General features: G+C 42.2%; 1 protein-coding gene across 2 annotated transcripts; it reads left to right on the forward strand.

Annotated features, from left to right (window-relative positions):
* Positions 1-3,418: 3,418 nt before the first annotated feature.
* LOC128768349 (adhesion G protein-coupled receptor F5-like) lies at positions 3,419-12,785 on the forward strand. Of its 2 annotated transcripts, none has more exons than XM_053881175.1 (19): positions 3,419-3,513; positions 4,204-4,337; positions 5,177-5,228; positions 5,300-5,443; positions 5,519-5,692; positions 5,995-6,141; positions 6,327-6,415; positions 6,501-6,559; positions 6,619-6,740; positions 6,805-7,023; positions 7,092-7,289; positions 7,737-7,862; positions 7,933-8,120; positions 9,736-9,912; positions 9,978-11,372; positions 11,439-11,480; positions 12,162-12,212; positions 12,287-12,347; positions 12,410-12,785. In XM_053881175.1, the coding sequence occupies exons 2-19, from the start codon at positions 4,248-4,250 to the stop codon at positions 12,451-12,453; spliced, it is 3,378 nt and encodes a 1,125-aa protein (XP_053737150.1). In that variant the 5' UTR covers positions 3,419-3,513; positions 4,204-4,247; the 3' UTR covers positions 12,454-12,785. The 2 variants fall into 2 exon arrangements, with proteins under 2 accessions (XP_053737150.1, XP_053737151.1); XM_053881176.1 differs by having other exon boundaries at positions 7,740-7,862.
* Positions 12,786-13,364: the final 579 nt, after the last annotated feature.

Genomic DNA, 13,364 nt, shown 5'->3' on the forward strand with positions numbered 1-13,364 from the left:
TAATGGAAAAATTTCAGTTTGCTAACTGAAATTTAAAAAATCCAATAAACAAAAATGAAAAGTTTTCTTAAAATGGTAATGAAACTGCGTTGTCTGTTTACTAAACGAACGAAAACTATGTTGAAATTGTCCTTTGTTTTTGTCTTTGTTTATTTCATAAGGAAGCGTCTTGAGATGATTGAAAATACGTTTTTATTTTGACAGGTTTTGCGACAGCTGTCGGCCAGGTGCGGCATGTCTTGGCGTGACTTGTGTGGACGACCTTGACCTGACAACGCTGACTAGTGCGATGGTCGTCGTTGGGCAAAAGCATCATCTGTCCAAACTTAATGCTTTTTTTTTCACCTGGTGTCTTCTGTTGAGTGTTCACTACTGACTATTTTTGTCCATTTCAATGTTTTGTACTTCAATCTTCAATTGAAGGGAAAAAAACAAGGAACTAAAACTGATAAAAACTCGACTGAAAGTAATCGTTTTTCAAAAACTGAAACTCATTACAACCACCCACGCCACTGTAAACTTTTTTCAAATTGAATTTGAAAGACAAAAATTGAAAACTAAATAAAAGCAAAAACTAATGGAAAAAATTGTGACCTAGTTCAGAGGACCAACATCTGTCACTCTGTGACACTGTTCTCTGAAGCCTGTCGGCCTGTTGAAACCCATCCGTTGGCCAGTGGGTGATACTTTGTGGAGACCTCCTGTAACCTACAGTACCGGAGTACACACAAGTCACGCCTTGAAAAAGACAGCAAGCTGATGGTATCATCGCAAGCATTTCAGCTGAAGTATGAGTCCGCATGTTCGGCTGGTCCAGTTCTATCCATCCACTTGTGAGCAGCCGACTTTCTTTGTTTTTCCAAGAGGCAGTTTTACATCAAACCCTTTTACATCAAATACTAATGTTTTCTGTCACATGTAGCTGTACCGGAACATTCATGCTCAGGTTTCCTCCCAGAGTCAAGAGACAGCCACAGCTGTGACTGTGTGAGTGGTTGTCTGTCGTCATGTGGCCTGCCCTGGGTGTAGCTCCGCCTCTTGTCCTGTGTAGCTGGGATTTTCTCGAGTAACTGAAGAGAATAAAGGTGTAATAGATGAATGGTTATGTCAATCCCCTTTAATGCTTTGTAAATTATATTGCTACTTGTCTTCATTATTGAGACATTGCTTACAGTTTAATAACAATATAACAGAGCGTTGTTCATTTCGTGTGCTCTCCAACGATTCTACAGTTATTTAAGAAGACTTTTTCTGGCTTTTTTGTTGAGAATCTATTATTAGAATCAAAGAGTGAGGTGACATTTCAGAATCCTGAGCTGATGAGGAACTTAGTCACCATGCTTTTGGCTGAAATTCACGATTATGCAACGGCACTTCTTGACAGATCCTTCCAGTCAGTGGCCGAGCAAGACTCAATGTGCCAGTCTGCGTGAGACTCAAACATAGGTTAAGGCTTTAACCATGAATTGAGCATTGTGTTCATCTTTTCCACCTGTCATTCTGCGACATGAAACCAAAAACCACTCGCACCAGGAAGTAGACAAATAAAAAAGGATCCTTCATTTGATGAGGAGTCATTTCTGAAATTCCTCCCCCCCCACAGTCGGAATTACTTTCCAAATGACTCTCATAACTCTTCATGAATGCTTCCTTTTGTTGGTATGATCAAAGCCAGTCACGGAATATAGATGTTAAAATAGATGGTGACGTTGTTTACCTCAGAACACTAGATGTCACACAGACTAGAACCACTGCAGGAGACAGTTACTGCGTCTACATACCGGAAAGAACCTTATTGTTAAATACACCATTATTCAAGTCATAGATATTTTTGTAACTTTTACAAAGAAGCAGTTTTACATCAAATACTAATGTTTTCTGTCACATTCACGCTCAGGTTTCCTGGAGAAGCTTTTAAATAATAAAACCACAGACAGATATAAATGCATTTGCTGCATCTTCATACCGGAAATAACCTTTTTGTTAAAGACACATTTACTCTACTGCTACCTCTCTCAATAATTATTGGAGGTGTGGGAGTACATGTATCGAGTATTAAAAAGCATGGCTACTCAACTGTCAAGTCATGATCCAGCATATGTTTTTCCCATTGTTTACCCTCTTCTTTATGTACAGTATTGAAAACACTGGACAACCAAGTTATTGCCATTCGTAGGCATAGAAGCAGCGTCTGGCCCAGCACAGCTACAGCTGAGGCTTCACTGCAGCTCCATCACGTCGTGTCTTCCACATTCACGTCTACCTCTGATCGAACAGATAATGAGTTCATTCCAGGTGAGAGTCAGACCTGACATGGCTTTGTGCGTGTGTTTGAATGTGACTGCGCCTGTCACTGTTTACTGACCGGCCGTCTAATATTTCTCTGAATAAATAGACAGACAGGTGGAAGCCAAAAGTCCATGTCAATGAAGAGTCTTGCCTGATGTCCCTGGCCTCATGTGATGAATGAGTCATATATATGGTGCTGAGACAACACAAATAGAGCACACATTCACAGCCACGATTCCAGTGTTAAAAATGAGAGGATTCTCCATCGACGGATGTTTTCAGGACCCGCCAGTGTATCATTGTGTGCTTCGGGTTCCTCCCTTTATGTCACAACATGGCCGGGGATTTTCCAGCCTCTGCGCCGCCGAGTTCCTGTCAAATTCAGATTTTGCTGTGAAAACAAGCCAAAACCGCACAGACACACCTGTTTCATCATATTGCGTAATTATATGGCAAAATCACAAGAAGTCAATAACGTGCCACCTGCTCTTTCAGACTCACATCTGTTCCTGAGCCGTGAAAAGTGGATTATTATCACAGCAATACCTTTAAAAAGTCCAACCCAGGGGTCAGTTGTGGCCCTTGATCAGGAATCTCACAGTTATAATGCTGGAGTGACTCAAAGGTTTGTGCTTTCCATGTTTCTAAGAGGATTATTTACACTGTTTTATGATCATTTTATGAGGCCAAACTTGGATGTACTGGACACAGGGAGAGGACCGACAGAGGAGGTGTTGGCTGGAGACTGTTGGAAGGACAAAGGAGACGTTGGAGGCAGCCAGTGAGGTTCGTGGGTGGAATAGATGAGGATGGAAAGATGGAAGGGATGGGTGTCTTTGGAGGACAGTGATGATAGGTTATAGGGGTGTAAGCACTTTTATACTGTTTTACTTGAGCTACCAGAAGAGGGCTGTTCTCAGTGGGAAAGAAAACACTCTTGGACTAGAGTCAATTACCCACAAATATCTCTCTTGAAGAGTTGCCAGGGCCATTAGAAGCCTGAGCCACATAAAAATGCCATGGTGACTTATGTAAGGAGCAACACGTTGCAGACATCTCTGCCAGGAACCGGGGATTCAACTTGTCTAACAGGTGTGTGACTCAAAGTATTCCAGTAAGCAGCGCCGCGTCCTCTTGTATTTAAGCATCAGTGAACGGACGAGTCAGTCCTTGACATGACTGCCAGCAGGGGAGTTTGCTTTATCACAGCCTGAAGCACAACAGGTAAACAAACCCTTCTCTGCTTTTATATGGAGAGTTGTGCTAAAACATGCATCTGTTTTTTGAGCTTGTTATTGTCTGAACATAAACATGGACTCTGGGAAAGATCCATGCATAAAGATGCATAACATTTCACTTGCTTTGATTCGACGTGTTGCTGAAGTGCCTGGCATAATTGTGACTACAATTATGAAGTCAGACGCAGTTCATTATTACTTGTGTTGTGTTGTAGTATTTTTTACGCCAGTGCTTTGGAAGTTGCTTTGTTCATTTAATTGTGTTTTTATGGGGGGAAAAGGTGAACTCTCAATAGATGAAATATTTAATCTCAAACTCACTACAGATGAGCTAACTCAGGATTAATGGCAAATAAATCGCACATTTTGCATCTGTTCTCAATGAAACTCAAAGGAAGATTTTATCAACAGCGGAGAGCTTGTGTTTACCACAAAAACCCAACGTAACAGAAACAAGAACATTGTCTGGAATCACCTCGGAGGCACTGAAAAGCTTCAAAAACATGTTAAAAGCGCAACATTGTCAGCTTGAATGGCCACTTTTCTGTTCATAAAATCTCCCTTTAACACACTTATCTTCCTTTTTATTCGTTTGCCACTAAGTTGTAGATGTTGCATTTGTGTAGCATGCGCCTTCTCTGTTAGAAATATAATCTCATGTTTCACAATTTTGCAGCCTCCGAATTTTGATGTGTGCTCCAATCTGATGGTGCGTCTGCCATGGCCGTGCGAAAGGCAGCGGGATGCATAATTGTTGTTCTGCTCGTGTACTGCTGTGTGAAGCCCCCACTGCCTCTGGGTGTCTTTCAGGTAAGGACCTTTTCAATGGCATTTACTCCACTGTGCTCCATGTTAGTGTGCGCTAAATGCTACACACAGTTTTAAGGCGGACTGAAGAGATGGACAGTCGCTTTCCCATTAAAAGCTATCGTAATCGTTTTAATTGAATTGAATGAACAGTTTTCTCTCCAGTCAACATGGAACCAAGTGCACAAGTTCCTGGTCGCAGTGCGGATGATAACAACAACAACAAACATGGAGGAATCCCTGAACAAAAGCAAACAAAAGCATCTGTTTGTTTGCTTTTGTTCAGAGAGCTTTTTCACTACATAATGGCCAGGGTTTCCACTACTCTGAATATACTTGAAATTCTGTAAAATTGAAATTGTTATACAAATATTTTCAAGACAATAAATATTATTATTATTATTATTATTTATGATATATTCAGTTTGTCAGTTTTATGAATAAACAATTCTGGAAGTGCAGATTTTTGTTTCTTTAAAAACATTAATAGAACACTAACACACCGCAGCTTGCAAAACAACTTTGTTTTTAATACAAGGCGAAACTGGAATCCAAATGGTTGAAGCCTTGAGAATCTTTTGTCCATGCATGAGATAAGATTCATAAGGATTGAATTGGCGGCTGCACCCAAGATCTATATGCGATATGAAAGGCTTGGTTGTCAAGAAACGTGAGAGACGTGACTGTGTTACGCTCACCACCATATTGGAGGCAATTCTTTATCACGATTTATAAATTCCATAACTACATTAAGAAGAGAATATATATCGCTGGATGTCATGAGGACATGTGTGAAAGTATTTGTGATGTACATGAAGAATATAAAGGCGTTTTCTTTACAGCATTTTGGGATTGATCTTCTGTCACCGACTCATCAGATAGTAAGACGATCCAGTAAGTTTTCATCAGTCCATCAATGTGAAAAGGTTTTGTTTTTTCACTTTTTTTTCCCCCCTTCATCTCAGCTCTACCGAATTCCACCGAGTATGAGGTGGAACTGGTTGTTGAAGTCTTGGACTTGGCACAGTTACGGGTGTTTGTGGCTTTTCTCAATCTTCCTGTGATCCTCACCAACACCACGCAAATTACATCTGTGAACATCACAACAGGTTGGACCTTTCTGCCTTACGTCTTGTTGCACATCAACTATTTGTTGACCTTAGTTTGCCTGTGTATCACGGCAGAGTGCTCACCCACACCAGGCGGGCGCCAGTGCACATGCAGAGACAACTACGCTTTCTCCAGTAACAACTGTCAAAGCGGGTCGGCCTGTGACCCGATCATCGGTGGCAGGTGCGGATGCATCAGTGGCATCCCGGCCGACGGTCGATACTGCGAGCTGAACACCAGCAGTCCGGGTAAGTTCAGCTGGAATATTAAAGCTGGCACATGTATTTCATCAGCAGAATGTAAGTAGAAGTACTCCAGGGTTAAGTGACAGATTCTCTAAATAGTTAACAAGGAACCAAACCCATATCTTTTAAGTTCAGCTGTGCAGGACTGACTCTGCTGCGCACATGAGGAAGTTGATTTTATCAATTCAGTCATACTTGAAATGCTTCAGGAGGGTGAGAAAGGGCACTTTCTTTTTGTTCTTTCAGTCTGAACATGATTTTTCAGGATGGAAAATATATGGTAACATGAGTTTCCCCCCCCCCAGCCACACCTTCTACGACTACAGTGGTGACTCCAACAAAAGCAGAGACGATGCCAACGAAACCAGAGACGACTCCAACAGAAGCCAAGACGACTCCAACGAAACCAAAGACGACTCCAACAAAAGCCAATACGGCCGCAGCAAAAACAGGTATGTCATTTTATTGTAGTTTGTCGTGAGCTGCTTTTGTGGATGTCGCCGATGAAAAAAAAGGGTGCGTGACGCCTCCACTCTAAAGAATGACTGAGTTCTGTTGGCCAACGAACATTTGTTGCAATGGTTTAACGTCTGTGTGGGTTTCATAACTGAAAAAAAGCCTTTTCTCTCCTGAACAGAAGAGAAATTAAATGTCACCCTGAACATTGAATTCAAAGACTCCTACAATGACCCGACCAATGACTTTCACCAAGACGTTTTAAATACGGTTAGTTTCACATCCTTCCACGTATTCAAAACTACACTGTAAAACAATGTTTTGGTTTTTGTTGTTTTTTTTTTTGCCAAAACAGATTGAGACTGAATTTCAAAAGATTGACCCGGGGGCACAAGTGAGAAATTTGACATTCAGGTAAGATAGTCCAGTGTAACAGGTGTGTGATGTCAATATTTATTGGACACTTGATGCAGGAGCGGGAGCACAATTGCCGACTACACAGTGGAAGCTGCTTTTCCAGATCGTAACGTGATCGAAACAGTCGAAAATGGATTAATCAGAGAGCTGGGCAAGACGTATGCGGTGATATTTGACAGTAAGTCTGTCCGTTTAAATTGAGAGGGGTGTGAATGTTCATGCCTTATTTTCTTTATTCAAAGGTCCAGAACCTTTGGATTTCCGTCCAGCTAAGGTCTTCTCTGGGAAGACTGTCACGGCAACATGTGGTCCTCCTTCAGCCAACCTGGATTTCACCAGCGGCTGGACGGCCAAGTGGAGCCTGAACAACGTCGACATCCAGGAAGACGCAGAACACAGATTCACATTCCAGAACAATGTCTCCAATCTCACAATATTGAAAACGTTCAGAACTGACGTCGGTAGGAAACCCACTGATTTGACTGTCATAGACTTCACTCTTTTTGATTCTCCTTACTTGTTGCTTTAGGAAACTACGAATGCCGATTGACGTCTGCAAACAATTCCGTCTTCCGTCAGAGATTAACTTTCCAGTTGACCGACGCACCACGGATCCAGGTGTCTCCTGTTCTGCAGAAAGTTGCTTGTGACAGAGAAGTGACTGTGGATTTGAAATGCGAGGTTCAAAGCCCTTACACAGTGAGGTTCACACACAACAAGACTGAAGGTAAGCACCAAGAAAAATCCACTGTGGTAACATATAAATCTAAAGCTTCACTTACCCTCACTTACAACATGAGCATTTGTTGTTTCAGATGACATGAACACATGCAGTTGTGGCTCATCATTTTACAGTAGCCTCAAACGTGCTCGTTGAAAAAACTCCTGAGCGTTATTTGAAGGCGGTGATATTATTTCAACCAGAAATATCGATTCTAATGTCTAAAAATAAATGATTATTAATAAGAATAAGAATAAAAATAAGAATAAGGAAAAAAAACCTTACTACTTTTAAAGTAGTCTTTGACCTCACTGGTCAAAAGTGGGGGGTTTCAACTCCAATACAACTGAAATGAATCAAAACACAAAACTCATGCTAAAACAGAAAAAGACAACAAACCTCATCAGATCAGGAAATGTTTCAATTGTTGACTGTTGATGTTGTGCTCCACAGCAGCTACAGAGGTCACTTACCTGTTTAGGGTTGAAGACTGTGGCACACCCACAAACAGGTTCACTTGTGAGGTGGTCAAACATCCAGAGTTCACTCGAGATATCACGGTGGAAATAACAAGGGAGGGTAAGTAAGCTTCAGTGCTGCTTCCAGGCCCAAGTCCAACTAGACGTTTAAAGTCAACTTTTCCACCCAGAGTTCACGTGTAAGGTCGAGGACGATCCTGTATTTGGCAATGGATTGCTGAATGACGTGGGCAGAGCTCCGTGCGCCGAGAACGAGGACGGAGAGATAACAGCTGTTTGTAACAGCAGTGGCATGTGGGGAAGTCGAGAGGATACCTGCGTCCTGAAGGTCATCAACGATCTGCTTGAGCAGTCTGAGGTGCGAGTACCAGATGTTTGGAACATGGACTGTTGCTTTAGTGAGGAGTCACTGCTCACTTTCCTAGTTGACAGTCCAGGTGTTTGGACCCGGTCAGCTTCAGTCATGGCTCAACAGTGTAGTCAAATTGAAAGCTCTCTCCAGAATTCACATAAGGCCATGTGAGATTTTTCTCAGCTGATCTGTGAAATGGACACCTTCAAGGCAGACAGACACACAATAGGATGAAACATTCCAGATGGAACGTCAATACAAGCTTCTTGCACATCAGGTTCTTCTGCTTGCATGTCTTGTACATTTGCAGTCACACTGAGTGAAGGAGGGCATCCACGTGCGACTTGCGGCTTATGATATAATCAGATATCAACCAATGAATTTTAAGTTGTGCCACTTTTTTTCTGTTGAGTGGTGATGGCGGAAAGAGACACCTACACACATCAACAACTGGGACGAATGAGAGCTGAGCTTCAAAACTTCTCTCCGACAAAGAGCTCATTTCAAAGGACTTTACAAACGTATAAACTGTTGGCAGACAACAGCAAAAATAACACTCCCTGCCTAAAGTCAAGACGCTCGGATCAATGCGCGTCATGACACCACCAGGAAGTCATGTCAGTGGCGTTCCCCGGTTTTAGACAGATCAAAGATTGAAAACATTTAAAGCATTTTGTGAAAAAGGCAACACACACGGAGACAGTTTAAAAAAGGTAGTCGGAAAAGCTGTTTCTGTCGTCTATATCAGTGATTCTTAACCGTAGGGCCAAGGCCCATGGTTGGGCCCCGAGCGCCCTCTAGAGGGCCGCTAGAAGGTTTTTGTTTTGCACCTCTGGGCCGTGAGACGCTCAGTTTAAATGCACTTGCCACGTATGGTGGCGTGTAGTGTGTCACTGAATTCACTTAACAGCTGCAAATTTGTGATTGTTGCCAACAATGGAGAAGTTCTTGAAATGAAAAATTATAAAGAAAGTGATGGTGCCCCCAACAGGAAAAACTGTTCACCTGTTGGAGCCGTTCTTAAAATTAATCAGAAGATTTTATTACAGTACTTTCATTTACACTTCATATTCTTTAGAGTTTATTTATGAAAAATATTTATTTTATGACATATAGACATTGTTTTATTATATTAATTTTACTCAGAATTTTATTCATGACGTACCATTTTTCCAATTTTCTCAAAAGTTTCAAAAATCTCTGGATCAGCTGTTTACACAGAGACGGTCTTTAAATTCATGAATCTTCAGAAAGTATCGGATATGGTCACGGAAAGCGCCGGCTCAGTCAGGGAAAGAACAAAAGGAAAACAATTAGGTGTAAGTAGTTAAGTAAGTCCGAGTGGAAACCAGACCACACAAGTCTGACCGCTGCACTTCTGCATCCTGTTTTCTTCGTTTGAATCATGAAGAAGCAGAGCACGTTCGCGCCTGGACACTGAGAACAAAACAAAATATCAGCGCCATGGCCGCCCACCTTCCACACTGAAAATAAATGCGTATACCACCGACACATTCAGCGGAAAAATATATAAATAAATAAATGCTCACAACGCTGAAAAATATAGAAATATCTACACTCAACAACTCACCAGGAGTAATAACGCTTTTCGCTTTTACAGATCGTGAACAGCATCACTTTGCCAACATTCTTGGAGGAAGTTAGGGAGCAAGTCGAGTCGCTGTCAGATGAAGTGAGTGAGTCCGCCAACAACATCGACGCCACTGTGGAAATCCTACAAAACATTGGAGAACTGGCATCGTCTGGGAACATATCGCTCGACAAAACCACAATGGAGGTCAGTGAAGGTCAGCCAGAACAACAGAGACGTCAGCGCTAACCCTCGTTCTCTCTTCCCTTTAGGACTTTCTCAGAACCTCCAGTGTCCTGACCGATGACAAGGCCAAGCTCTCGTGGGAGGAGCTGAACACAAAAACGGATACGACCCTCACCAGGACGAGGCGAAGTGTGACACCCACCAATGAAAGTACAAGCTCGCTTTTCTTGTTCTCCATTGAGAGCGTGACGCGGGTCCTCACCAACGACTCCTTCAGCATTTCCACCGACAACATCCTCCTCGATAAAACGACGTACACAGACACCTACAGCGAGGACTTCAATTCCACGGTGGAGATCGACCTTCAGGAGTCCAGCGGCGAAACCCACAGCCTCACCGTGATCAACTTCGCTTCCATGGACAACGTGCTCCCAGTCAGAGCTACTTCATCTGCGTCAAAAGCTGAACAGGTCATCAACGGGAATGTGGTGATTGTTCAGTCGAGCGGCAGCGTCGACGGCATCGCCTTGACGTTTGACGAGAGGAACACCAGTTTAGGACGTCCTCAGTGCGTCTTCTGGAACTTCAGCCTCTTCGATCGATTCGGCGGGTGGGATGACCAGGGCTGCGAGATGGTGGCCACTGTGAATGGAACCGTCACATGCAACTGCAGCCACTTGACCGCCTTCTCCATGCTAATGTCTCCTTCGGCTCCAGATAATCTATTTCTGGAAATCATGACCTACATTGGCGTCGCCATTTCCATCGCCTCTTTGGTAATATGTCTGATCATAGAAGCGTACGCCTGGAAAAGAATGAAACTGAAGGACTTGACGTACCTGCGCCATGTGTGCATTGTTAACATCGCAGTCTCGCTCCTTATCGCCAATATTTGGTTTATCATCGGGGCGGCCGTGTCAGAGTCAGCGGTGACAACGAAAGGCACCTGCAGCGCCGTGACGTTCTTCATTCATTTGTTCTACCTGGCCTTGTTTTTCTGGATGTTGCTGTTCGGCCTCTTGCTGATCAAAAGCATGGTCTCCGTCTTTGACACCGGCTCATCCAAACGATCCAAGCTGGCCATCGGCTTTTCCCTGGGCTACGGAGCCCCGCTCCTCATCGCCGTCATCACTATAGCTGTGACCGCCCCCAACGACGAGTACACCGCCGGGGCCAAGGCGTGCTGGCTCAACTTCTTCCAGTCCAAAGCTCTGCTGGCCTTCGTGGTCCCAGCTCTGACCATCGTGGCCATCAACCTGGTGATCCTGATCTACGTCCTGTTCAAGATGTTAGTCAGCAGAAAAAGAGATTTGGGCAACTCCGCTCGTGCCCAACAACAAAGCGACATCGTCGTGATCGTCAGAACTGTGGCGGTCCTCTCGCCGTTCTTCGGCTTAACATGGAGCCTTGGAGTGGGAACCATGGTGGAGCCGACCAACTTTGGCATCCATGCCGCGTTTGCATTCTTCAACTCATTGCAGGTAGGAACACACTTTATTCAATTTATTTGTTTATTTTTAACGTCCGTTTCCGTTCTTCACCACCAGGGGTTCTTCATTCTTGTCTTTGGGACACTGTGGGACAAAAAGGTACGTGACTCAAATATTCCTTAACCTTAAGGGTCTCGGGTGCCCATCACAGACGTGGAGTTTGATCTGAACTAACTGTATGACTAGTCAATAAAAGTGACTTTTCATCTCTAACACTGAACAAATCCAAGCTCCCTCGAGGAAAATGTGATCTTTGTTAATCACCGCACCAACACCTAGTGGGGGAAGTTGTTCAAACGTTTGTGCTGCCCTCGTGAGGTCGTTTTTTTTATCACTTATTCACTTTTCTTGACTTTTAATTTGTTGCGTTTTTTCTGCTGGAACAAATCACTTTCATCCAAATCGCTCTGGTTTGTTTTCCTGCTCACAACAAACGTTTTGTTTTCCACCTAAAACTAGATTCTAATCGCATGCGCAATGTGCATGTGTTATGAATGAAATTGTCGCTTTTTTTTAACAGTGTAATTCAACTTTTTCAAGCAATTTTATTTATTGTGTTTATTTGGGGATATTATTATTTTTTATATTTTATTAATGTATTTATTTCGATTTTTCACCACTGCGTGCACTGTGTAGTAACATATGCCATGTGTGACACCTACAGTAGTTTTCACATTTAATAAGCATCCGCTTTGAAGTTTACCTTACTTCTGATAACTACCTGTATTCCCTAAAAATTTTGGAGTCATTTTTGAAAATTGTTTATTTATTTCTTTTCAGGTGCGAAAAGAAATTGGATTGAGTTCCAGATCTTCAATGAGCAACACAAGGGTGAGAGGAGTTTTCACAGTGTCTTAAACAGAGCTTCATTGATGTTTACCTGTCTGACTCTACCGATCCTTCAGAACACCACCTCTGGGACATCCTCAAGTGGACTTCTGGGGAGACTGAGGAGGAGAGGGGGAGGTACCAACGTGAAACCGAGCCTCAACGGTGACACGTCGCTGACTTGCTGTGGTGTTTTTCAGATGGCTATCACGTGTCTACCTCCAACTCATCTGGCAACACCTGAAGAATCACAGCAGAAGAACTGTTCCAGATGTGTCATGTATATTTTGGTGTTTCCTGTTACCTTTACATGCTAAAGAAGTGTTGTGTGAAACAGCAACACAAAGTTGTGTATAGTACATTACTATAGAGATTTTTTATGACGACAGTTGTGTGAAGACAAACCGAGGCACACACCCGCACTAAAAATAACATTTATTTATTTTTCTCCTTTCATGATGGTGTTACTTGTGGCTTCTTTGGATGCACATGACAAAATGCACTGGATAAATGTGAACCTGATTATGTTGTTCAAGTGTAGATGCAAAAATTGATAATAAAGTGATGACTCTCTGTCATGTCGGTGGGTGCGAGTGAGTGGTTGTCTGTCTGCAATGCACTATCTACCTATCTATCTATCGATCTATCTATCTATCTATCTATCTATCTATATATAGATATATAGATATATATCTATATATCTATATATAGATATATAGATATATAGAGATAGAGAGATATATATACAATTTGTGATTCATTAATCTCAGTTTAATGGGATAAGAATATTTGCCACAAGAAGCTCTTTTAATGTCTTGAAAATATTTGTATCTGAATTTCAATTTTATAAGAATTTCAAGTACGTTCAGAGTAGAGGAAATCCTGGCCATGTTTGTTGTTTGTTATCATCCTAGCTGCGACGTGTCTTGTGCAAAGGTTCTGTGTGTTGTCTGGAGAGCAAACTGCTAAATTAAGTGGGAAAAAAAACTATATATATATATATATATATATATATATATATATATATTTTTTTTTTTTTTTTTTTTTTTTTTTTTTTCTTCTCACTTGAAAAAAGGAAACAGCAACATTTGCAACCAACAAAATGTCACCAACACAGATGCAAACTTGGGAGCAGCTTTGGTTTACTTTGCCAAT

This window comes from Synchiropus splendidus, chromosome 12 (genome assembly GCF_027744825.2).
Source record: "Synchiropus splendidus isolate RoL2022-P1 chromosome 12, RoL_Sspl_1.0, whole genome shotgun sequence".
NCBI classification, from domain to species: Eukaryota; Metazoa; Chordata; class Actinopteri; order Syngnathiformes; family Callionymidae; genus Synchiropus; species Synchiropus splendidus.

What these genes read in the sequence shown, in the direction of transcription:
- LOC128768349 (XM_053881175.1), top strand. Translation starts at nt 4,248, where the DNA reads ATGGCCGTGCGAAAGGCAGCGGGATGCATAATTGTTGTTCTGCTCGTG. An exon ending in ACCAAGACGTTTTAAATACG is followed by an intron (nt 6,416 to 6,500) that starts GTTAGTTTCACA and finishes TTGCCAAAACAG; the next exon opens with ATTGAGACTGAATTTCAAAA. An exon ending in GTATGCGGTGATATTTGACA is followed by an intron (nt 6,741 to 6,804) that starts GTAAGTCTGTCC and finishes CTTTATTCAAAG; the next exon opens with GTCCAGAACCTTTGGATTTC.